At 34.7% G+C, this 26,438-nt stretch overlaps 2 protein-coding genes across 6 annotated transcripts in view; one reads left to right on the plus strand and one right to left on the minus strand.

The window, feature by feature from the left end:
- The window catches only part of LOC145970096 (uncharacterized), a 96,063-nt gene extending 73,687 nt beyond the window's left edge, over positions 1-22,376 (plus strand). The window contains exons 2-6 of one of the 5 annotated variants that reach the window (XR_014438319.1): positions 18,290-18,492; positions 18,624-18,728; positions 18,808-19,782; positions 20,669-20,997; positions 21,093-21,330. The gene's annotated coding sequence lies outside the window, so the exon portion shown is untranslated. The other 4 variants (XM_083096565.1, XR_014438322.1, XR_014438321.1 and 1 more) reach the window with 4 other exon arrangements.
- Positions 22,377-22,974: 598 nt separating this feature from the next.
- On the minus strand, positions 22,975-25,478 carry LOC145969708 (uncharacterized; the record flags this gene model as incomplete). Its single annotated transcript, XM_083095903.1, has 1 exon — positions 22,975-25,478. A coding segment is annotated over one exon (2,082 nt), but the record flags the coding sequence as incomplete, so codon positions are not given.
- Positions 25,479-26,438: the final 960 nt, after the last annotated feature.

Here is a 26,438-nt window from a genome sequence, read left to right on the forward strand (position 1 = left end):
ATAAAAAATTTATTATAAGCGGAATTTTAAGGCAGCTTTTGAACGGAGCATGCTAGAAGAACCGTTCGCATTTCTTTCGCATTTCCTTAAGGAGATTTAAGATTCTACATTAGAAAATGTATACAAATAACGAGAATTCTGGTAGCTAAAAACTATTATAAAATTTTATAAATTAACAAACCCACGCACGGATAGCCCATTCCCCCCCACGCAAAAGCGCAACTACTATGTCACAACATGCGCCAAAAGGAAGGGCAACTAGAGCAGCAAATAGCAGCCAAGCAACCTACGCTTAGAGCTCCCGTTCCCCTACCACTGACTCCTGGAACAAAGTAGGGATCAGAGGGTACCTCAGGGAGCGCAGCTCAGTCTTCCGTGCATTTGACCCAGCGCTCTCGAGTGGACATCACCTAGCATTTGACCCAGCGCTCTCGAGTGGACATCACCTAGCATTTGACCCAGCGCTCTCGAGTGGACATCACCTAGCATTTGACCCAGCGCTCTCGAGTGGACATCAGCTAGCATCTGACCACCAGCTCTCTAGAAGGAAGGAAGCATCTTAAAGCCGTCAAATATTGTACTCGAGTATACTTTAAAATAAAAGTGAATTTCAAATTCAACTTCGGTCTTCTGCCAGTTATTCTTCAACGGCTCCTGACCTCTCTTCAGGGACCTCGCCGAGGCAGTCGGTCTCCGACGGAGAGCAGTCATCCTTACACATCAAGAACTCCATCATCTGGTAAGTACATCTTAAACCAATTAAATTTTCTTTGCTTCCTAATACTTATTAATAATTAATAACCTACACAGTCGCATGCTACTTGACTGTCATTTTCTATATTTTTAATTCTTACCTTCATCCATTCATATTCCCACATCCATACACACCATTTATTTATTTAAATCATACTTCGAATTGGAAGTCTTTCATGGGACCTATCTCTTTGATAAGACGACTCGATTGACAGTAATTAGTAAGAACCTGCTTCAGCAGGACAAATCTAATTTAGGCACAGTGAAAAGGCAATTATTTTGAGGAACATATTCCAATGATAGAGGTTTCCTTTTGACTTGGTGCTGGTGAGGCAAATAAAAAATTAGCGGCCTCCTGTCATATCGACGTTTGATTAGGCAAAGATACAACTTAAGCCCGGTTAATTGACAATTATCCTGAAGCTGCGTCACTGATGATGGAAGTTGTCCTTTAATTTTGGAGCTGTCTGATGTAAACCACGTCAGGTTGAATCTAGCCTTGATTTCAAGATACGAGATCCATCCCAGAGATTAGTAACGATACACTGGCTGAGGCTTATATGAAAATTTTATAATATACTGAGCCAGCTGCATTGATAAACTGTCATTTCAATGACATATCCTGTAATCCTCTTCTTACTTTATGTCTATACACACGATTTGAAATATAAAGGCATGATTAATAACTAAAAATTATTTAATGATTTCAAATCATAATTTAGTACCAGAGAAAGAAATAAAATAAACTTATTTAATTATATACTTTCTCTTCCACTGTGCATATGCGTGTGTGTGACGTATTATTCACACGATACTTTCATTTTTGACAGGTGACCCCTTTTTTTCTTGCGACATCGTAAGTACTAATAATTTTCGGGAAAATTAATTGAAATATTATATCATATTCGTATCGGATTTCGAACCTTTTTCTCATTAATAGATGGTCAACACCCGACGTCCAGATCCCATAACACGTCGCGAATTCCCTCTGCGAAACGCAGGCGTAGCTCGCCGAGAAATATATAGACAACGATTGCTCCGAGATCGTCCCTCCGTTGTACGACAATTATTTGTAGACAGGGATAATATCCCTCCTAATATTGTACACGCCGCCAACGATCGCGAAGATACCCTCTTCGATCTGTCCTTCGCCCCCTTGCCCCCTGTATTTAACCCAGAAATCAACGACAACGACAACAGCCCAGCGATATCAGCTGGCGAGGAATCTGAGGAGGAAGACATTACTGAAACAACCCATTCAGACAGCTCAAGCGACGCATCGACAATAATTGTCGATTTAAACAATCCTACGGACGGGATCCCGCTAGGACTGCTCCGCGCCTGGGAGCGCAACGGAGAAATCCCTGCGACAAGGGACCAACAAGTCCAGACTTCACCGCCGCCAAGCCCTCCACGAACTCCTGACTCATTCTCAGGCCCTTTTACCCCGAATTCTTCTCCGCTTGCTTTTGGAGAAGCAGATTTTGAGCCCATAGACATCTCTCCGAGCGACGAGAGTTTTACAGATTTTGAGATAAATCAACTCCTCGACTATTTGAGCAGCGAGGAATTCCTTGATACGATTGTAGACCTATAAAAATAATATAACATTAGTATCAATAAAAAAATTATTATTATATTCTTCTATATTTAACATAAATTGCATTTAATGTACACGGATAAGGGAATGAAATAAAAAGAACTAGAAAATTACAATACAAATCCATTTATTTATTTGTCAACCTTAAATTATCTCTGAAAAGAAGCGTTAGCAAGATCCTGAATCTCTCGGCGTCCCAGGGTATAGCCGGCCTAGCAGGTTGCCCTGAAAAAGAAATTGAGAGATACAACCTTGTTCGTCCATGCACGGTAAGCCCTGCAGAGTCGTTGAATAAACGATAAAATAGGACGTAACACCTTTCAAAGATTAATTTCCACGTGGCCTGGCCGCGTTGATTAATCAGGTTGCACTGGTAGGCGGGGATCGCGGCGCTCCATGCGTGTCTCCGGGATGAACGGAAGCGGGTTGATGCGGCTGGTTATCAACGTCGATGGGGATGAGTCTTTCTGGCCACTTTATTAAGCACGTGGTTTTATTTGCATTCGCGAATAATTGTTCGTATTCTTTATCGTAGTGGTTTGTTTCTACGATATCGATATAATTGGTGGACGCGGCATAGTAATGTCTCGCTATCATCCGACGGAGTTGATTTTTCCTACCGGCACGGCGTGTTTTAGGCATTGTAGAAAATTAAAGTCATATTCGGATTTTCTGTAGGCGGCGAGCGGCTTGTCCTCTCTGAGCCGTCACTTCAAATCAGAAATGATTGATTATGCTTCGGATTTTCTGTAGACGTCGAGCGGCTTGTCCTCTCTGAGACGTCACTTTGAATCAGAAGTAATCAATTATGCTTCGTATTTTCTGTAGGCGACGAGCGGCTTGTCCTCTCTGTCGTCACTTCAAATACGAAAACTCGATTTAATTGTTATAATTTAGTAGCACGTGCCTGGTTAAGAATATCTGTATATTAACGTCGCGTCGCGTGGGATGTGGATTTATTGAATTAGGATTCTTTTGAATGATCACGAAATTTAGCACACACTAGTATATATTTCTAAATTAATACACACAATGTAATATATTTAAACTAGCGCTTAGATTCGAGAATGAATTTATAATGAACTTGGAATTTGAGTTAAGATTACGATATGGAATTAGAGTTAGAGTCCAGCTTAGGACTTGTCGGTTCGAGTTAGACTGACTAAGTCTGGGCCCGCTCCGAGGTCCCTCGATTTCGGCGGCTCGACTGCTGCGGCGGTCGAAAGTGGGGAGCTTGGAGAGAGAGGGGCCCTAGCTGAGCGCCATCTCTGGGCGCTTGGCGGAGGCTTAAATCTAACGCAGTGCCGCGCTCGGCCGCTAGTCGGAGTTCGGTGTCATAGCGCGCCTTGGCGCGCTTTTCAAATGCGCTGAAAGAAACTTAGAGGATTTAAATGAAAGTTCGTGGAAAAATCAGGCGCGGGATGTAACACTTGCAACAATTCATGTAGCTCTGCTACTTATTATTTAGGATATATACATATATAAGATAGTTGTCTGTTGGGCTGCGGTATCAGCGACAATAATAACCAGATGTGTTTCTCTGTAAATAAAGTGGAAAATTTATTTACTATTTACAATGGTTATTTACAATGTGTGCACTCTTACCTGTAAATAAAGAAACGACAATTAAAGCTATTACTATCACTTCTTTATTTACACTGACTTGGTTCACTTTTACAATCTATCTTAATTAATCCAAACTTTTATTCTCCATATTGCTTCTATGCACATGTGCTCGATTACCTAATCTTTCTCTGTGTCTCTCTAGTTATATCCATATCTCTCTTTTATTCTTCTAGTCATCCTACCTATCCCACCATCTAACGTAAGTTTATTAAAAGGCGCGCGGAGCATGTGGAGCGCGGCAGATTTGAATTGAAGGAAATATATTTTCTTTACACATATATATACAGGGTGTTAAAAAAGTATCGCATACGCTCAGTGCCATCCGATAGAGAAGGAGAATTTAAGAAAAAATGTCTAATACAATTTTTCGATCCCATGAATAATTTCGCCGCAATTAATTATTGTAATCAGTTAATCAGCGCGGAGCTACAAGAGGAAGCCAGGGGCGAGGCGCGCGAAGTCTGCGGCGCGACGGCTACCGCACTCATACCATGCTCTCGTACCGAGCGGAGGGAAAGTGCTTGCGATCTATTTATTTATTTTACTCACCTTCTTTTTGATAAGAGTAACAAAATAATTTACAGGAACAATCATCACGTAAAAATTTGCGTGATTATATCACGATACAGACTTTGTTAATTTAATGAAAGAATTTATTTTTAATAAGTAAGAAGGCAAGATAATTTAATTAATATTTTCAGTTAACATTTTAAAAAATGAGTTAAAGAGGATTAATTTTCGCTTCTTACTTATTAAAAATAAATTTTTTAACCCTGTATATATATATATTGGTTGTAAGATTTTAAATTTGTAAATTTTTATTGTCTTGTCAAATTTATTTTATAATAGTTTAGTGTGTTTTAATATTTTCATGCCGAAAAATAAGAGTTTATTTGAACCTTATTACTTCTTAATTTTTTTTTAAACTTCGAGGCTCATTTGGCGTATGAATATACAGGGTGAATCTAAATAACTTTATGCTTTTGCAACAACATAATCTTGACCGAACTCTAAGACGATTTTTCTTTTGGCAAAATTTCGTCCAAAGCTTAGTTTTTGAATTATTAAAGGAAGTAGTTAACGTATGACGGGTCGAATACAAGAGGCACGCAAGGGTGACGTGATTCACCGTCAGACGCGGGTGCTTACGCGGGGCGCCTGCTGCGATCTGCTGGTCGCTATACACATGCATACACACATGCGAACCAGAGCTGCCAGATCCGAAACGCAAGCAACCGGCAACCGTGAGTGGAGGGTGTAACGGGCATGTGAGCGTGAGCGTACGTGTGAGCTCGGCGCTTCGGCGAGCACTATTATCTTAAATAAATATTTAATATTAATATTTTATATCATAATAGTAAAAGTAATAAATATTTTAAAAACACTTATTTAATCTAATTAATTTTTAAATAGATATACGATGTATGGATATCACACACATTCATGATAATAATAATATTAATATGTTAAATGTTTATTATGTTTACCGCATTCTTCAATCGAACACATGATCGCGTTCGATTGCGCCAGTAGTACCTTAACCTACTGCAACCTACCATGACAAAGAACTGCTTGCAGTCGCCGAGTAATTATCGTCGCATTGTCGCGTCGTCGCATCGTGTAGTAATGTGTCCGCGCGTGTTTCTTTCATCGAGTGATTTTTAATCGCCAACAGTTATTATTCGACAGTGATTAATAGTGATTAGTGAGAGTCATTAGTAAATTTCTCGTCTCATCGAGTGAGTAAATAAATGTGATTACGTTAAAGTGTATAAAAGAATACAGTTCATGAAAAGAGAAAAACTTTCAGTTAATAATTTAGTGTGGATTTCTTGTCTTTAGCAACGTGATATCTACGTTAAATTTGAGAACGTACGATCTATCGGAAAATTCATTTCTCCTTCAAGCAATTACAGCAATACATCAAAAGTCATCGAACAAGGTAATAATAACTATTTTTTGACGTTATGTGAAAACAGATCTTGGGAAGTCAGAGAGACAGTGTGCCAAAGGAAATTCGTCAAAAGAGAGGGGTTTTTAGTGGTAGGGAGTACGGAGTTGGTAATTCGACTTGGTACTCGAGTCCCACATAACTCATTGGATCGACCGGTGGGTATGCATAAAATGCATTTTCCTCTCTCTCGTAAAAAAAAAGTGAGAGCGAATGAGCGAGAGAGGGGGGAGAGGGGGTGAGAGAGGGAGACAGACAGACAGAGAGAGAATGTATGTGTTTGCATCAGAGCTGCCAGATCCGAGACGCAAGCAACCGGCAACCGTGAGTGGAGGGGGTAACGGGCATGTGAGCGTGAGCGTACGTGTGAGCTCGGCGCTTCGGCGAGGTCACACGTACGCTCACGTTCACATGCCCGTTACCCCCTCCACTCACGGTTGCCGGTTGCTTGCGTCTCGGATCTGGCAGCTCTGGTTCGCATGTGTGTATTTATGTGTATAGCGACCAGCTGATCGCAGCAGGCGCCCCGCGTAAGCACCCGCGTCTGACGGTGAATCGCGTCACCCTTGCCTGCCTCTTGTATTCGACCCGTCATACGTTAACTACTTCCTTTAATAATTCAAAAACTAAGCTTCGAACGAAATTTTGCCAAAGAAAATATCGTCTTAGAATTCGGTCAAGATTATGTTGTTGCAAAAGCATAAAGTTATTTAGAATCTCCCTGTATATATATATATATACAGGGTGACCCATTTTAACTTAGGCAGCCAAATAACTCGAAAAATAAGCAAGATAGAGAAAAATGTTTTAGACAAAAGTTGTATGGTTTCGAGGGGGCCATAAGAAGGTATCATTGGTTTGACCTTGAAGAGTCATTTGAAGGTCACGTGAAGGTCACTTCAATTTTTTTAAATGGAACATCCTATATATTTTTGTACATTCTTGTAGCTCATCTCGAGAGCTTTCCAAAACACTATAATTAAGTACATTTTCGTTAAGTACTTTTTGAGTTATGAGGCTTGAAATAATTTCTTAATTTTACATAAACCGTAAAATATCTTGTAAAATATTCATTTTTCGATTACCTTACCTTAATAGTTTTATGTACAAAATAATGAGAGGAATCAATTGGTGTAAAGAAAACACATAGTTGTTTCGAAGAAAAAATATGTAATTTGCAATTAACAATTCCATATTTTTTCTTAAAAACAACTATGTGTTTTCTTTACACCAATTGATTCCTCTCATTATTTTGTACATAAAAGTATTAAGGTAAGATAATCGAAAAATGAATATTTTACAAGATATTTTACGGTTTATGTAAAATTAAGAAATTATTTCAAGCATCATAACTCAAAAAGTACTTAACGGAAAGGTACTTAATTATAGTGTTTTGGAAAGCTCTCGAAATAAGCTACAAGAATGTACAAAAATATATAGGGTATTCCATTTAAAAAAATTGAAGTGACCTTCACGTGACCTTCAAATGACTCTTCAAGGTCAAACCAATAATACCATCTTATGGCCCCCTCGAAACCATACAACTTTTGTCTAAAACATTTTTCTCTATCTTGCTTATTTTTCGAGTTATTTGGCTGCCTAAGTTAAAATGGGTCACCCTGTATATACATATATATGTATATATATATTCTTTTAACAATTTTATAATTTTATGAATATTACGCTCGCAATAGAAAGTGCTTCTTATAATATTCGATTATTCTCGAGTCCTCTTTGTCTTTAGGCTCGGGCGCGTATGTTGAGACATAGTGGAAGATAAGATTATTGACACGCGCCAACCGATAACGCACTGCGTTCGGCTTAGCCTTAGCCTTTGGCATATATAAGAAGATTTATAATTTAGCTTAATTATTAGTACGAATAAAATTGTGTTTTACTAAATTTTATAAGATTGTATATTTGTTGGATTTCAATTTTGTTCTAATCCCTTTAATATAATTTAACATATCTTATTTCCTTCATTAAATTTATTTTTTATTGTCAGTTATATTGTTCTTATAATTCGCCTTTTAAATTTCGTATGTATATGTGTTACGTATTCTCTTACGATTTACAACTTAATAATTTAATAAAAACATTGCAATGTATATTTATTAATAACCATGCGCGTTAATGGTTAAAGCAAAAGGTCGGTCTGAAGTCTATTCCACGCTTTGACTTTAAAAGAATATTATTTCCAAGTCTTCTTGGTCTGAAGTCTAATGCATGAACGTCGTAAGTATCAAGGGATATAAGATACGTCGACGCGTGTCAATAGATAACGCACCGCACATCTTTAGCCTTGTCCACCTGACTGACTTATTAATTCACGCATATAAAATCATATTTTATTCGCATTTACCTATAGTTTTAGGTTTGTTATTAATAAAGAAAGAAAATTATTGTATTTAGGTTGCTAGAGTACATATGTTTGTATGAATAATTAAAGCCCTTAAGCTAACGGATATTCCCTGGATAATATATATATATATACTTAAAGTATATAAAACTATATTGCATGTTTTTTATGACTACAAATTTTGTATGCCCAACTCATCTTGTTATTTTTATTAATAATTATACATATATACTAATAACAAGGGTGACAAGTCGGTCCGAGCTTGTTTCGCGATTTAATTCTCATTAATTCTTGCATACGGGATTACGTATAGCGCTGTCTCTTTCGCTCGCGCGGGCCGACCGATAGTGCGGTCTCTCACTTTCACGTACTACCTATTGAGGTCTCGCGTATAAATCTCGATCGGTTTAACCATTCGATTATGCTTTATTATATGTTAGAGGAGGCTTAGTAAGTATTGTTGGCGTTATTATTTACTATTAATTGATTTATTAAAATGTGATTTTCCTTTATGTAGGTTTTTATATATGTATATGTATATACATATAACTGGAAAGGCACAAGCCTATGGATTTTTCATGGATAATGTGTGTACGAAATGAGCCTCTTTTAAATATTTAACAAGGCTGCTACGGAGAACATCCGTAATTCTTTGTTTGAAATTCATTTGGCAAGTATATTCAAATATATATATATATATATATATATATATATATATATATAAATTTTATATTTGTAATTGAGTAATGTATTTTTGAATATGGATTCACGTGTAGGTTATTGTTGAAATGTATTTCTAAGGAAATTTTACTAATGAATATATTTTATTTTTCTGTATAGGGTGTTCGTTAGGTGATGAAGATATTGAGACACCCGGTGGACAACCGAGTGAGGCTATGTTTATAGGGTGACTTATTATTCTGCATGCAGAAAAGGTTGTATAAAAATTTTATTCATACTGAAATTTTTCCCTTTTGTAGTTATTATTTAATTTAATATATTTATTGTTAAAATTTAATGTATTAATATTTGATTCATCATACTTATTTTACTATTTGAGTTTCCTCATTCCTATATGGTTATATACATTTGTGAAATATTATACCTTTTTAGTATATTAGTTTTGATTAATTAAAATTTTTATAATGATAATAGGTTTTTGTATAGATTGATGTTTTTAGTATTTATGTTAAATAAATTTTTTCATACGGCCAAATATTATTTGATTGTCATTTTCAGCTGCTAGGACTTGGAATTCTTGCTACTTATTCATGACAGGCTGTCTTATACTATTAGGAAGAGGATATATACAGGGTGACCCATTTTAACTTAGGCAGCCAAATAACTCGAAAAATAAGCAAGATAGAGAAAAATGTTTTAGACAAAAGTTGTATGGTTTCGAGGGGGCCATAAGATGGTATCATTGGTTTGACCTTGAAGAGTCATTTGAAGGTCACGTGAAGGTCACTTCAATTTTTTTAAATGGAACATCCTATATATTTTTGTACATTCTTGTAGCTCATCTCGAGAGCTTTCCAAAACACTATAATTAAGTACCTTTCCGTTAAGTACTTTTTGAGTTATGATGCTTGAAATAATTTCTTAATTTTACATAAACCGTAAAATATCTTGTAAAATATTCATTTTTCGATTATCTTACCTTAATACTTTTATGTACAAAATAATGAGAGGAATCAATTGGTGTAAAGAAAACACATAGTTGTTTTTAAGAAAAAATATGGAATTGTTAATTGCAAATTACATATTTTTTCTTCGAAACAACTATGTGTTTTCTTTACACCAATTGATTCCTCTCATTATTTTGTACATAAAACTATTAAGGTAAGGTAATCGAAAAATGAATATTTTACAAGATATTTTACGGTTTATGTAAAATTAAGAAATTATTTCAAGCCTCATAACTCAAAAAGTACTTAACGAAAATGTACTTAATTATAGTGTTTTGGAAAGCTCTCGAGATGAGCTACAAGAATGTACAAAAATATATAGGATGTTCCATTTAAAAAAATTGAAGTGACCTTCACGTGACCTTCAAATGACTCTTCAAGGTCAAACCAATGATACCATCTTATGGCCCCCTCGAAACCATACAACTTTTGGCTAAAACATTTTTCTCTATCTTGCTTATTTTTCGAGTTATTTGGCTGCCTAAGTTAAAATGGGTCACCCTGTATATATATATATACAGGGCGATCCTGAAAAACGTTATGTCTTTAAAATGACGTATTCCTGACACCATTCTAAGACAATTTTTCCTTTACCAAAATTTGATTTGAAGCGTAGTTTTTGAATTATGAGCAAAAATAGTTAGTAAATCACGCGTCGGGTACGGAAGGCAGGCAGGAGCGGCGCGGCGTGCCGCGAGCGCGGGTGCAGCTGACCGCCCGACGGGTGATTATCACCGCATGAGTCGCTAACTATTTTATCTTATAACATAAAATTATGCTTTAAATAAAATTTTGGTAAAGAAGAAAATGTCTTAGAATTACGTCAGAAATACGTGTTCCTTAAAATAACGTTATTTTAATAATGAAAAGTTGTTCCGGATCGCCGGCCGTCCGACGTTGCAATCAGCTGATTGCTACACGCGATGTGTGTATGGCGGAGTGTGTGCGTAAGAGAGAGAGAGAGAAAGAAAGAGAGAGGGAGGGTAGGAGGGACAGACATTCATACACACGCACGCACTTTTTTTCTCGCTCTCTTTCTCTCTTTTACGCAACACTCATACACTCTCTCATTCAGTCTCTCACTCACACTCTCTCGGTCACTCACTCACTCACTCACCTGCTTACTCACTTGCTCACTCACCTTGTAGCAGCGTAGCGAATCTTCATGCTATGTATTGTTGTTATCTGCTGCACGGTTATGATTGCTAGAGATGCGCGACACATCGAAATTTTTTCGATTATTAGTCTCACATTTGATTGACACAATACATATTACACGATAACGAGTTTACTGTTTATTCACTCACTATTGATTTATCGATATCAAAAATTACTTTCAAAGAAACGCGAATGCAAACAGCACATGACTCGACGCGAAGCGACGGACCGCGGAGACTGCGCGACCACAAGAGTTATGTTGCCAGAAACGCGACACGCGACATCTAACAAACGACTTGCGCGTGGCGCGTGATTGACGCGAGATAAGACGAACGATCGGCTAAAACCTTCGCATTGCGAATGCGGTAGAAAACATGAAACGTATAATAACATACTTAAAAAATTAATTATTTATTATAAATAATAACTATTTCTAATTATAATAAATAATTATTATTTTAAAAAGCATGTGTTGTATGTTATTACGTTTTCGAAATTATTGCATTCACGATGCGAAGATTTAAGTCAATCGCAAGAATAATGTAATTTTAATTACATTCGTCTTATCTCGCGTCAATCACGCGCCACGCGCAAGTCGTTTGTTAGATGTCGCGTGTCGCATTTCTGGCAACATAACTCTTGTGGTCGCGCAGTCTCCGCGATCCGTCGCTTCGCGTCGAGTCATGTGCTGTTTGCATTCGCGTTTCTTTGAAAGTAATTTTTGATATCGATAAATCAATAGTGAGTGAATAAACAGTAAACTCGTTATCGTGTAATCTGTATTGTGTCAATCGAGTGTGAGACTAATAATCGAAAAAATTTCGATGTGTCGCGCATCTCTAGCAATCATAACCGTGCAGCAGATAACAACAATACATAGCATGAAGATTCGCTACGCTGCTACAAGGTGAGTGAGCAAGTGAGTAAGCAGGTGAGTGAGTGAGTGAGTGACCGAGAGAGTGTGAGTGAGAGACTGAATGAGAGAGTGTATGAGTGTTGCGTAAAAGAGAGAAAGAGAGCGAGAAAAAAGTGCGTGCGTGTGTATGAATGTCTGTCCCTCCTACCCTCCCTCTCTCTCTCTTTCTCTCTCTCTCTCTTACGCACACACTCCGCCATACACACATCGCGTGTAGCAATCAGCTGATTGCAATGTCGGACGGCCGGCGATCCGGAACAACTTTTCATTATTAAAATAACGTTATTTTAAGGAACACGTATTTCTGACGTAATTCTAAGACATTTTCTTCTTTACCAAAATTTTATTTAAAGCATAATTTTATGTTATAAGATAAAATAGTTAGCGACTCATGCGGTGATAATCACCCGTCGGGCGGTCAGCTGCGCCCGCGCTCGCGGCACGCCGCGCCGCTCCTGCCTGCCTTCCGTACCCGACGCGTGATTTACTAACTATTTTTGCTCATAATTCAAAATCTACGCTTCAAATCAAATTTTGGTAAAGGAAAAATTGTCTTAGAATGGTGTCAGGAATACGTCATTTTAAAGACATAACGTTTTTCAGGATCGCCCTGTATATATATATATATATATATATATATATATATATATATATATATATACGGGCTAATTACGGCAACAAACGGCTGCGAACAGCTATCGAACGGCAACGAACGGGACAGGAACGGCTATCGAACAGCAACAAACGGGGCAGGAACGGCAACGAACGGCTATCGAACGGGTCAGAAACGGCTATCGAACGGGGCAGAAACGGCTCAGAAACGGCTGATACGTGACCTGTGGCAAGCTGACATTGTCGAGATGCGTCCGTACTCTCGTTTCAACAGAGGTTACCACTACATACTCACAGTCATCGATGCGTTGAGCAAGCACGCGTGGGCCGCACCACTCAAGAGTAAAGGCGGAAGCGAGACAGCTGATGTTATCGCTGAGATAATTCGAAATAGCAAAAGATATCCGAAAAACTTACAGACTGATATGGGGAAGGAATTTTATAACGCTGACGTGCAACGGCTCATGCGGAAACATGACATCAATCACTATTCTACATATTCAGTATTGAAGGCATCGATCGTTGAGCGATTCAATCGCACACTGAAAAACGACATGTGGAAGATGTTTACGCTGAACGGATCTTACAAGTGGATCAGCGCGTTGCCGCGACTCGTATCGGATTACAACGCGCGCAAGCATCGAACGATCGGTATGCGTCCCGTCGACGTTACCCCTGCGATCGCTGAAAGACTCTTGGCTACAGTGTACAACCGTGTAAATATCGCGGGTCCGGCGAAATTCAAAGTAAGGTGACTCGGTACGCGTTAGCAAATACAAGATAATTTTAAACACTACGGTTGTTCAATTTGGCGTGTAACCTTTCTCAAAAATTGTCTTGTACTTTACATTTTCCTCTTCTTCTTCATCCCCCTCTTCTTCCTCTCTCTCTCTCTGTCTCTTCTTCTTCTTCTTCTTCTACCACTATCACTTCTTCCTCTTCCTGCACTTCTTCTTCTGCTTCCCTGCTCTCCTCTGTCTCTTCTTCATTAATCTCCACTCTCTCGCGCTCCTCCATCTCTCGCAGAAATTCTAATAATATTTTAAGATTTGAATATTTAATATTATAGAAATTAAAAAAAGTTTTAAAAATACTTTTATATTCGGATTTTCGTTTTAATATATATTTTACATCAACATCATCTTACTTGGCGAGAACACTTCGCTATCGGGGCTGCTGACCACGTATGCGATGTCGGCATTGTCATCGTCCATGTTTTCCTCACCGTCGTCATCGTCAAGAACGACAACGGGAATCGCCGGATTTTCCTCGAGTAATCGCGATCTTCCTGAAATGTAGAATATTTTAATTAGTATTAATTATTATTTTTATTACTACCGAACAATCTATCAGAGAAAAATTAGCACGCGTTTTTATTACGTGCAAACTTACGTGAAGGACCTGCCTCGGGTTCTTCCTCAGCGCGGCGTCTACGCGAAGGTCGCACCATCGCTGTTCTCGCGGGATTATTGTTTCCTGCGATTAATTAGTAATTAAATATTTAACTTTATAATCGCGATTTTTTATATTTTTACATCGAAAGTAAAAGTAAATAAAATGAGTAAAAATAATTACCCGCCGACTGGATCCTGCTGTAGTTTTGGAGTAGGTAGGTTACATGTCCATCTACATTTTCCTCTTCTTCATATTTCTCATCTTCTCTCAAGGCTCTTCGTGCACTAATTAATTCGCCGGCAATATTTAGCAATTTCTCGTCGCCGTCGAAATGCCTCAATTTATATAAAATTGCAAGCATTGTATCGGAGCAGGCACATGCGAAACTCGAAAATACACTATAATTATGTTCACTTGTTTCCGTTAATTTGGAAATGTAGCTCGCGAAATTTATCTTTGGAGATAAATTCGCAGCCAACTTTACACATCTTGATATCAAATTTTTATTACACGTCATTTTTTCTCTCTCTCTCTCTCTCTCTCTCTATATATATATATATATATATATATATATATATATATATATATATATATTATCACACTTTCTGATAGAACACTATACTTTCTGACAGAACACTATACTTTTTGACTATACTTTTACTATACCGACGTGTCGATGCGCTTTCAAATCACGTACTATGATCTGATGCGCTTCAATTCTTCTTATATTCAACCAACAAACTTTTAGAGATTGTTGGAGGCACAAAAGAAAAAATTTTTTTGTAACTAAACCTAGGGTTGAAAATGTGTTGTTATCTCGCTATGATTCACAGATTGCTCGAAAAGGTCGGACCCCGAAATATCTCAAAATATAAGTTTATGACATAAAGTTATAAAAAAAATATATAAGGGTATAAAAAACTTTTTATAACCAGTTGTGGCGGAGAGGATGGAGATAGAGAGAGGAGAGAGAGAGGAGAGAGATGGAAGATGATGGATCTGATATAGAACCCTTGGAGAAGGACAGTGATTACGATAGTAACAATAGTGACGATACTCTTGATGAACTGTTACAAAAGAAACAGCGAAATTTAATCATACCTAAAATAATAACATTCAACGAAGCAACAAAGATATGTTGCATTTCATATTACTATATGGAAAATGGATTGAAATATTGTACTGAATGCTTTCTTGAACTATCGTATATGTTTCTAGAAGCTAGATCTGTTCGGGAACATAGAACCATAGCTTGTGGCAATATGGATAATATGTCATGCAAAGAGTGCAGAAAATGTTTGAATCAAATATTGCCCTGCAACATGTGCCCTATTTGCACAAATTAAAATAGATTAGTCATGGATAACATTGTAAGTATCTTTTAATTTATTATATATCAAAAGTATCTTAAAATAAATTATTAAATAATTTAAACTAATGAAATGCATATGTTTTCAGAAACGGCTTCCCCAACATAGCCCGACGGCCTATTTTATATTCATCATTTTTTTTTATTTCTATATTATATCAATTTTTAAATTTTATATAATTTTAATATTAAGTACACACACACACACACACATACACACAATTTGTAATACTCACATGTACATACACATTTTTTTTAAATAAATTTATATTTCAAAAAGAAAAATGTATAATTATTTACGCACCTCTCCCTTGCACTACCCTTTTCCCATTCTTTGCGCTAATTATAAGTCTCGCTATCGTTCTCTCTCTTTCGCACGCGATATTATCGTTCTCTCTCACACGCGCGGCAAGGGTACAAAGCAGCCGAACATCGGCGCGCTGATACGTTGCAATTCTTCCTAGAAAAAATATGGAAAATAATTCTGGCCCTAATAACCAATCCTCTTCAAATACTGTTGTTATCAATCGGACATCGGTTTATGATTGTTTATACTTGTCATAAAACATCCAACACGTCCCCAAGCGTCCCCCGCCCCGCCCCGCAGCCCCCGCGCCTACGAAATCCCCTCCGTCCCGCGTGACGTCATTCCCCCGCGCCACCGAAAACCCCCTCCATCCTGCGTGACGTCATTCCCCCGCGCCGCTGAGATCCCCTCGCGCTACACCCCCCCTGAGAGGACCTGGGTTACTCTCCTTGTATACCTACTACCAAAAGTGTGGAAAACCCCCTTAATACTTCCAAAAATACGCATTTAAAAAAAAATGTTTCATACAAAAGTTATAGGGTTTTTTTATGTGGCGCATTACACAGCAACATTATTATGACCTCGAATAGCGTTATCAAGGTTATGTGAAGTTATGAGGCTTGAAATCATTTCTTAATTTTACATAAACCATAAAATATCTGGTAAAATATTCATTTTTCGATTATCCTACCTTAATTCTTTTATTTACAAATAATGAGAGGAATCAATTGGTGTAAAGAAAAAACATAGTTATTTTTAAGAAAAAATATGTAATTCGCAATTAACTCGGAAAGTACTTAATGAAAACTAACTTAATTTTAGTGTTTTGGAAAGCTCTCGAGATAAGCTACAAGTATATGCAAAAGCATATAGAGTGTCCCATTTAAAAAGTTGGAGGTGACCTTCACATAACCTTGACAACGCTATTCGAGGTCATAACAATGTTGCTGTGTAATGCGCCACATAAAACCCTATAACTTTTGTATGAAACATTTTTTTTTAAATGCGTATTGTTCAAAATATTAAGGGGTTTCCACACTTTTGGTAAATCTTGTATATGTATATATATATATATATATGGGTAATTCTTTTTTAAATTATCCCCCCTGCCCATTTCAATTTTGGGGAAAGAAATTTTTTTAGCACACGAAAAAATTTGTCAAGAAGTCTAGTTTTTGATACCGTTATGTGTTTAAAAAAAAAAATTTTCTAACCTCAAAAAAACTGTCTAAAGTGAGGCATCTCGCAAAAAAATGCCATTTTTTAGTCAAAAATGATCGAAAAAATTATAATTCGTCAATAATTTTGACCAAATTACTCATTAAAAGTATTTTGGTGTCGCTGAACAAGAATCCGATGTCAGATTTCAAATTCAAGATGGCGGATCCAAGATGGCGGACATTATTTTTCTTACTGTTGACCGATTTCTACTAAATTCTGTATGTAGGGGTTTTTGGGATCGCTGATTACGATTCCGAATTCGAATTTCAAATTCAAGATGTCTGATCCAAGATGGCGGACCTTAATTTCAAATTCCAGATTGCGGATCCAAAATGGTGGACAGATATTTTCTTATTATTGGCTGATTTCTACAAAATTTTGTAAACGGAAGTTTTTGAGGTCTCTGATAACGAATTTGAGCTCAGGTTTCAATTCAAGATGGCAGATCCAAGATGGCGAATGAAAATTTTGAAAGTCATCCGATTTTCATCAAATATGGTACGCGGGGGGTTTTGAGGTCACTGATTACGAAGGTCTGATTTACAAAATTCAAGATGGCGGACCCAAGATGGTGGACATAAATGTCTGTTTTTAAAAAAGTAATGTCCGCCGTCTTGGATCCGCCATCTTGAATTTGGAACCTGAGCTCAAATTCGTTATCAGAGACCTCAAAAACTTCCGTTTACAAAATTTTGTAGAAATCAGCCAATAATAAGAAAATATCTGTCCACCATTTTGGATCCGCAATCTGGAATTTGAAATTAAGGTCCGCCATCTTGAATCAGACATCTTGAATTTGAAATTCGAATTCGGAATCGTAATCAGCGATCCCAAAAACCCCTACATACAGAATTTAGTAGAAATTGGTCAACAGTAAGAAAAATACTGTCCGCCATCTTGGATCCGCCATCTTGAATTTGAAATCTGACATCGGATTCTTGTTCAGCGACCCCCAAAATACTTTTAATGAGTAATTTGGTCAAAATTATTGACGAATTATAATTTTTTCGATCATTTTTGACTAAAAAATGGCATTTTTTTGCGAGATGCCTCACTTTAGACAGTTTTTTTGAGGTTAGAAAATTTTTTTTTTTTAAACACATAACGGCATCAAAAACTAGACTTCTTGACAAATTTTTTCGTGTGCTAAAAAAATTTTTTTCCCCAAAATTGAAATGGGCAGGGGGGTGGCTGATTTAAAAAAGAATTCCCCATATATATATATATATATATATATATATGGAGGTAATTGTTATTGCTAGTCACTTGTATATATATTTTTAATAAAAATAAATTATGAAATACATCTATGTTTCTATAATTTATTCTTGCAGATCGAAAACTTGTCCACAATGTCGCAGAGGAACAACTACGCATCAAATACATAGAATATATTTTAATTTTTCGCGTAACAATAACATGGGAAATTCCTCGCTCTCACAGCAAACAAAGAAAAATACTATTTTCCAGATAACAATAAAGGATAATAAAAAAAGAGATGTTAGAACCGAAAAGATGTTAAAAAAACTAAAGAAACGTTAGAAAAACAGATATATGGTTTAAATCACAATTAGACATGAATTAAAAATAAAATAAACAATAAAAATTTATTATCTATCAATTATTGTTTATATATTACAAAATTTTTTGTTTTTTGAAACTTTTTAGATGACGCACACAATGCCAATAAAAATAAAATTTCATTGGATTTATTGAATACCGCTATTAGTTCAAGAGGCCGTAGAATTTTACCACCATTATGTTATTGGGCAGGTAAGAATAAATTAATAATAAAAATTAAATACATTTTTACAAGAAGAAAAAAAATATATATTTATGTGTTCTTTCATAGGTGAACGAATATCTTTGAAGGATAATAATCCAGTTTATAACTTTAGTAATTTGTAGGAATCATCAATTATTTTCACGGAGAGTTTAAAAATAAATCCCACACAGTATATAAATAAAAGTGATTAAAAGATTTCTTCATCAGAAGATTCTAATATTTCTACATTTTAAATATTTCCATGAGCTGTTTTGGTTACTGCACAGCGTTTTCTTTTCTGCCTCTATAGCGATGTAATACAATTCAGCACTATTAAATTTAGTTCAGTGTGGTTCCAGTGCAGCACTACTTTAGCTAAAAAGAACAAATGATACAAATAAAGGGTGCGTTCCGTTTCTCGCATTCAGCTCATTTTGAATGCGCAGGAATGACGTCATTGTACATCGCATTAAAGTTGTTCCGTTTTGCAATGCGCGATATTAGCATTGCATGTAAAATGCCAGCGCATTAACTCTGCATTGACTGCTTCTACTCTGAGGTAGAGGCACACGATGTGAAGTTAATGCGGAAAAAATATGGCGAACTATGACGTCATATCACTTTTTGATGCGCGCATGGAAACCGTATTGAAGGAAACGGAACGTTAGTTAATGCGATAATGTGTTCAATGCGTGAAACGGAACGCACCCAAAATGAACTGTATTGTCATTTGTTACCTATCAAATTGTCAAATTTTATATTTTACAAGTGTACAACATTTTATTATATGTATTATTTTATATAATAATATATTTTATATGATATATACAATATAAAATGAATAAATTCTGGACATTACAAGATAATTTTAAAATTTGAATGATTATCTAGTATTAACAATACCAATTAACCAATGCCGAGATACAGAGCATATTCACCTAACCAAAAAAAAGAAAATATTTTCAGACGTGATAAGAAAACAATACCATTTAAGCAAAGAAAAAAAACGATGCGTGGAAAGTCGAACAAGATCTTTAGAAAATCAATTTCTAATAATAATAGGTAAAATGTATTAAAATAATATTATGTATATATTTTCATATTTTCATATTAATTATTAATTTTGGATATGTTCTTTATCATATTCCGTTAAATTCTATAAATATATAAAATTATATTATAAAATATGTTAGAAAGGTTTTTATTTTTAGCTATAGTTTAAAATAATAAATCCATACAGCATACAAAAATTGCTGAATAATTTTATTAAAAGATTGCAATATTGCCAATCTATTGTAAAACACTGCATCATTATATAAAATTACAGAAACATTAAAATCTTCACATTCAATAATATTTACAATAATACAGTAGAAAAGCAAATGTCTTCTATTTAAACATTTATTATGATTTAATGTTTTGAATATTGAATTATTTTTAAAAACAGATATATCTTAATGTTGCTGCAATTTATACAATGATTCAGTAATGTTTCTACTAAAGTTACATTTGAAATCTTAAATATTAATATATTTAATATTGTTTAATATATAATATATATATATTTATTTCTTTGTTTATTTATTTATTGAATAATATATATACATAATATTATATATATATATATATGTATATATATATATATATGTATATTTTATATATTATTTAATATTATTCTATATTTTCATATTATTTTTATATTTAGCGGCGTTAGCGATTTTCTCTAAATAAGCACTTTTTAAACATTTCTGTGAAAATCTAGTTTAGAATCAATGATGTCAATGGAATCAATGATGTCATGTATTGTCAAATTGTGCCAAATATAGTCGAACGTTGACGGAATTAACCGAAGTTCATGCACTCCCCCCTTACTGCATTTATCAGTTACCCCTTTTAAAAGCTCCGTCTATCTATTCAGATGTCAATGATCAGGACCTATTATGTTTAGCACAAGATATTCAGAAAATCAAGGCATTCCGGAAAAAGTTAAGAACCTTGCAAAATTATTGAACGCTTCTGTGATTCAAACTTTTCCGCTAACTGAAGGCGTGGTCGATTGCATAGTGATGCCACATAGGCTGCATGGAAAGATGGAAGCTACTATATCAATATTCCTCAATCGCCCACGATCTCGCATTCAAAAAAAGTATACATAATTGCTACAATAGAAGCCAAATTGCGAATTGCAATTCAAGAATTGGAGGAGAACCTACAAAATCGTACTGCTGTTTCCATAGACTATATATCGACATATTTAATACAATGTTTAGAAAAAATGTAAGTTGAAATATACTTAAAATCAATAAACTAGATTTGGCTTCCGGGTTAGAGCTTATAGAGCGTATAATTAAATATAATATTATAATATACAGGGTGTATCTGAAATGATGCACTAAACTTTAGGAGCGTATTCTAGAGGTCAAAATGAAACTTTTTTTCCTATGAACGTGGGTCCGCAAATGAACCTCCCTCCGAGCTAAAGGCCCCTAAAGTTTTGGCGAACAAAAATTGAAAATTGGCTGTATTTCAGAAAAAAAATGGCAGAAGGTTGAAATTTGGTAAAGCACAGTAAATTATGAAGTAAAGTAAGCCACTAAAATGAAAAAATAAAAATGTATATCATGAAAACATTAATTTACCAAGCACACATTTTCGAATTTTAGCTCGGAAAGGGGTTCCTTTGCGGACCCATGTCTATAAGAATGTTCATAAGAAAAAAATGTCTTATTTTGGCCTCTAGAATACGCTCCTATAGTTTAGTGCATCAATTCATATACACCCTGTATAATATTATAATATTCTTTATGATTATAATATTTCGTGAACATTATTCACTTTATTTCGTCAGGAAGGAACAATTTATGTTAAATTATTTTTTGACATTATTTCTTTATGATTGAACAAGTAAGAAGAAAAGTGAAAAAAGATATGTATATCAAAGAACATTTCAGTATCAGATTGAGTCATTCTAGATAAAATAAATTGAAATATTTAATCAGCCAAAATTGGAAATTATACTATAATTATATATATTCATATACATATATATCGCGAAGTTTCAGATAGTGAAAATAAAATGTTTATTGAACTTTAAATAAATTATTGCGATAATCGAGATAAATAAATTATTTTTTTTAAATGAAGAAAAATTGAAAAATTTTGATAAATATGATTAATTTTATTTATTGCAGAATTCATCAAGCAATTCAGATGGAAAGCAAAAATCACAATTCCTTTTAAATATATAATATTTTGTCATCTAGAAGTTTACGCCCCGATAGGAATACATTTATAAAATTATATGACATAATCTTGCATGAAATTTGTGACTTGCAATTATATGGATATATTACATTTATTTTAAAAAATACATATAAAATTTTGATCCTTCACAGAGGCGTGCATTTCTGATCACACCTGCAAAAATATCAAATTTTTATATTACCTGTTCATTTCTTATAGCATTTTCGAGTGTAGCAGGTTTGACCGATCCGAAAGAATAATTAATATCTTTGACTAAAATCATAGCATTCTATTCTTTAGAGGAACGGCTATGATTGTTCAATGAGAGGTCATTAAATCGCTCCCGGATCGGTCAAACCTGCTATTCGAAAAAATACCATTAGTTAATAAAAAATATATCTTTGTCATTAGAAGTTTGTAATATTTTGTGATTTAAATATATCACTATTACAATTACTATTACAATCAATTACTATTACAATCAATTTTTGTTTACATATTTCATAAGATTAATATCCCAGCAAACATGATGACGTCTAAAGATGTTTTAATGTATTAAGACGTTTTTAGTCGTCATCATGTTTGCCGGGATGGTACAAATATTTACAAATGTATCTTCTAAAATGGGAAAAAATTTTAGCATTTGTACAGTGCTGCAACTTCATTTGAGACTTATTTGTCTCATTAAATATAAACACAAATGTTTAACATCATGCCCTGTTCGCGTTAATTGTTTGATCTAGAATTCATCATCTGAATCTTCTGTTAAATAATTGCAAAATCATCATTTAAATGCTACATACAAGAGAAGTTTTATTTTGGAAAATGCATTAATATAAATATAAATCTTTGTAGTAATTTTTAATGCTTTAATGATTTATGTAAAAATAAATTAAGATAATTAAAAACAATATGTAAAAACAATATGTCTTATAAGACAAATTTTACATATTTTATTACAATACAAAACATGTATTACAATATAAAAAATAATGAAAATTAGCAAAAGAGACAGTAATTATAAACGATCGTACTATTTTAAACATAAACAATGAGCTCATCTAACTCCAAATTAATAACATTTTTTCGTTGCAAAATCGTTTATTAAGAGCCGTACGATTTATGTACATGATATAATAAAGATAATTGGAGCATCGACATTATTGGCGGGAAAATCTATATCTTATATACATCAGTATAGAATTTATTGTTCTTTCTCTGGATATTATGAGTTCATATTTGTTCTATAAATTTCTACTTATATCATTGGAGCACAATATATCCGTGTTCAGCGAAAACATCGATTCTTATTAAGTCTTGTATCCAAGATGCTAGACAATCCGAGAGTGATCACTTTTATGATCGCAAAGTGTTTAATAATGGTTAAAATGATTAATCATGGCATGATTGATTTCTAAAGAATTTGCCAAATATTAGTCTTGCTTAATAAAAATCAATAATGTTATTTTTCTTTGTCGCAAGAACGCTTTACCAGATATAGTGCTGCAAATGTTTATATATCTTTTTAAATCATCATACATTTCCCAATTTCTTGTTTTTCGATGGCAATAAGCGACATAGTGCCCGGTTTTATTACTGCTGTATTCATCGATATCATCACTAAATTTATCGACATATTCAATGCATGAAACTAATTTATAATTAGAATTTAAGAAAATGATATTCAATGGAATTTCTGAAAGAAGGATCGTTTTAGACCTAACAGGATAATTGTTTTTGTAAGCAAAATTAGACCATTGTAACATTTGAATATCTATAAAGAGATGGGCGCCTGTTCTAAAAGTTGTGCATACATTTTCGTTATTACATTGACTACATTTTTGTATTGCAGGTATGACTGCTTCAGTGACAGCCTTTTGTAAATTTACTATACCGTATTTGAATAACAATCTGATATTAATTTCAAGTACAACAATTTCTCTTTGATCTTTCCAATCGCAAATTGAGCATTGTTGCAATATCTTATATGACACTGTATTGGGCAATAATTGTTTAATTAGTTGAGTGATGTTAGTGACACAGTTTATTATTCCATTTTTTATAGGAAATAAAGTGCTCAATATTATAGCTCTCTCTTTATAAAGATCTGGTGTTGTACCAACTACAGACATCAGTTTTATAAAATTCAAAATCTTATTCGGAGTGAAATCTACATAATTCTTATAAGAAACTGAGTCACGATATGCAACTAATAATGATTGCATACAAGCATCAAATGCACAAGTATTTATTACGGTCACTTGTTGCCCATATATTATAAATACTTGTGATCGTAAAATATTACCATTTTGTAATACTGGAACTTTTGAATTTATTTCACACAAGGAAAAATCTTCTTGGTTTTTATAATCATTGAATGTTTTTACATATTTATTATAATAGCATTTTCTTTTGTTTAAAAGATTTTTCTTATTTAAATCTTTTTTCTTTTTTACACATACTTGTTCTATGGTAATGATATGTTTAACGACGATCATTTCATCGTCATTTGCCTTGTTGGTTTTATATAACTTGATATAATTCAAAGTTCCTGACTCTTCATCTTCAGATTTCGTCATCTGTCTGTATTTTCTTCGTTCTTTCGAAATTAATTTTTCTCTTTTACATAGCGATGTTACATCTTCATCTTCACCATTAATTTTTCGTTTTAACTTTTCTGATTTACTTGGTGCAGCATATGAAATGCACTGAGGTATACGTTTTAGAATATGTGAATTTAGCATCGAAGTTGATGAGTCGCTAGTTGATAAGGAAAGACGTTGCGGAATACGTGGGCGTAAAAGACGCGGTGAAACAGACGGAGTATGCGATGGTACACGCGGTGAAATATGTGGTAAAATAAGCGGTGGAACACGCGGTGAAACATGGGGTGAAACACGCGGTGAAACACGCGGTGAAACACGCGGTGGAGTACGCGGTGGAGTACGCGGTGGAACACGCGGTGGAGTACGCGGTGAAACATGCGGTGGAGTACGCGGTGGAGTACGCGGTGGAACACGCGGTGGAACACGCGGTGGAGTACGCGGTGGAGTACGCGATGAAACATGCGGTGGAGTACGCGGTGGAACACGCGGTGGAACACGCGGTGGAGTACGCGGTGGAGTACGCGATGAAATATGCGGTAGAGTACGCGGTGGAACACGCGGTGGAGTACGCGGTGGAACACGCGGTGGAACAGGTGGTGGAGTACGGAGTAGCAAACGTGGCGAAACAGGCGGTGAAATATGTAATGGAGCCCGCGGTGAAACACACGTTGAAACATGCGATAGAACTCGAGGTAAAACTAAAGGTAAAATACGTGGTGATGGATCATGTGAAATTGATGCTGAAATCGGTTTTTCTTTTGTACTAATCTGTCGCTCTTCTTTCGATGATAATTGTTTTTCTTCTATGTCTCTGATAATACATGGTGGAATACGTGATAAAACTTTACGTTTTACTTGTTTTTTCTTGAATATATTTTTTTTTATCACATGAGATATGAATTTTCTTCTTTAATTAGTCCTTTATATCGCCATTAAAATGTACACTATATATTGGACTTTGTTCTTCGTTCTCGCTTCTAATATAATTACTTATAGAAGGATCAGCAGAAAATGTTATATTTGTTATCTGTGGTGTGTCTTTATCGAAATATATATCAAGTCTCCAGGGCTTTGAACAAGATGGTGGACACGTAATCCAATTTGAATCGTTTGATTTAACGCTTTTTTCTATCAAATTTTGAGATAAAATATATTAATATATAAAATATATTTCAATTTTTTATTTTAAATTATAGATGATTAATTTCGTTATAAATTCAACGTACAGAAATCTGTAGCGAATGCTTACCTTTTTTTTTTTTGACATGTGTGTAATTAGATAAATGCAATTGATCTTTATCGTCAAAAAGATTTTGTCTTTCAATAATTTAAAACGCCAGTTGATGTTTTTTCTCAACTGATAAGGCATTATATAGTCAATATGCTGTTTCTAATTATACATCAATCAAGAAGTTCTATAGATTTTAAATGTATTATAATTTTAATAAAGCCTTTCTTAATAAAACATAAAACCTTCAATATTTAAGACATATATTGAAAACTTTCATAAAATCTTTAAAATGTCATGTAAAGATTAGTCAAAACCGTTATTATATGATCGTTGATCGTCATTTTATTAATTCGTTTATTAAGCACAGACGTCTATATATAACTAGACTGCTAACTCCCTAAATGTTGCTATATAAAAGAATGGCTGCGTTCAGTAGAAAAAGCTGCTTTGCAACTGTTGTAAAATTCGTTGAATCTACCCAGATAGCAAAGTCTGTAGAAAGCATATCATGCCAAGTGTCTGCTACCAACTAATGTTAGCAAAAAGACTACAAATTTGATACTGAAGTTGTTATTACTAATTAAGTTGACAAATTGATGTCAAAAATCGAGCAGAGCCTGCTCACAGAATCTGACGCA

Source organism: Camponotus vicinus, unplaced genomic scaffold, assembly GCF_025532165.1.
Source record: "Camponotus vicinus isolate PSW18456_S1 unplaced genomic scaffold, iyCamVici1.0 SCAF_4, whole genome shotgun sequence".
Classification (NCBI taxonomy): Eukaryota; Metazoa; Arthropoda; class Insecta; order Hymenoptera; family Formicidae; genus Camponotus; species Camponotus vicinus.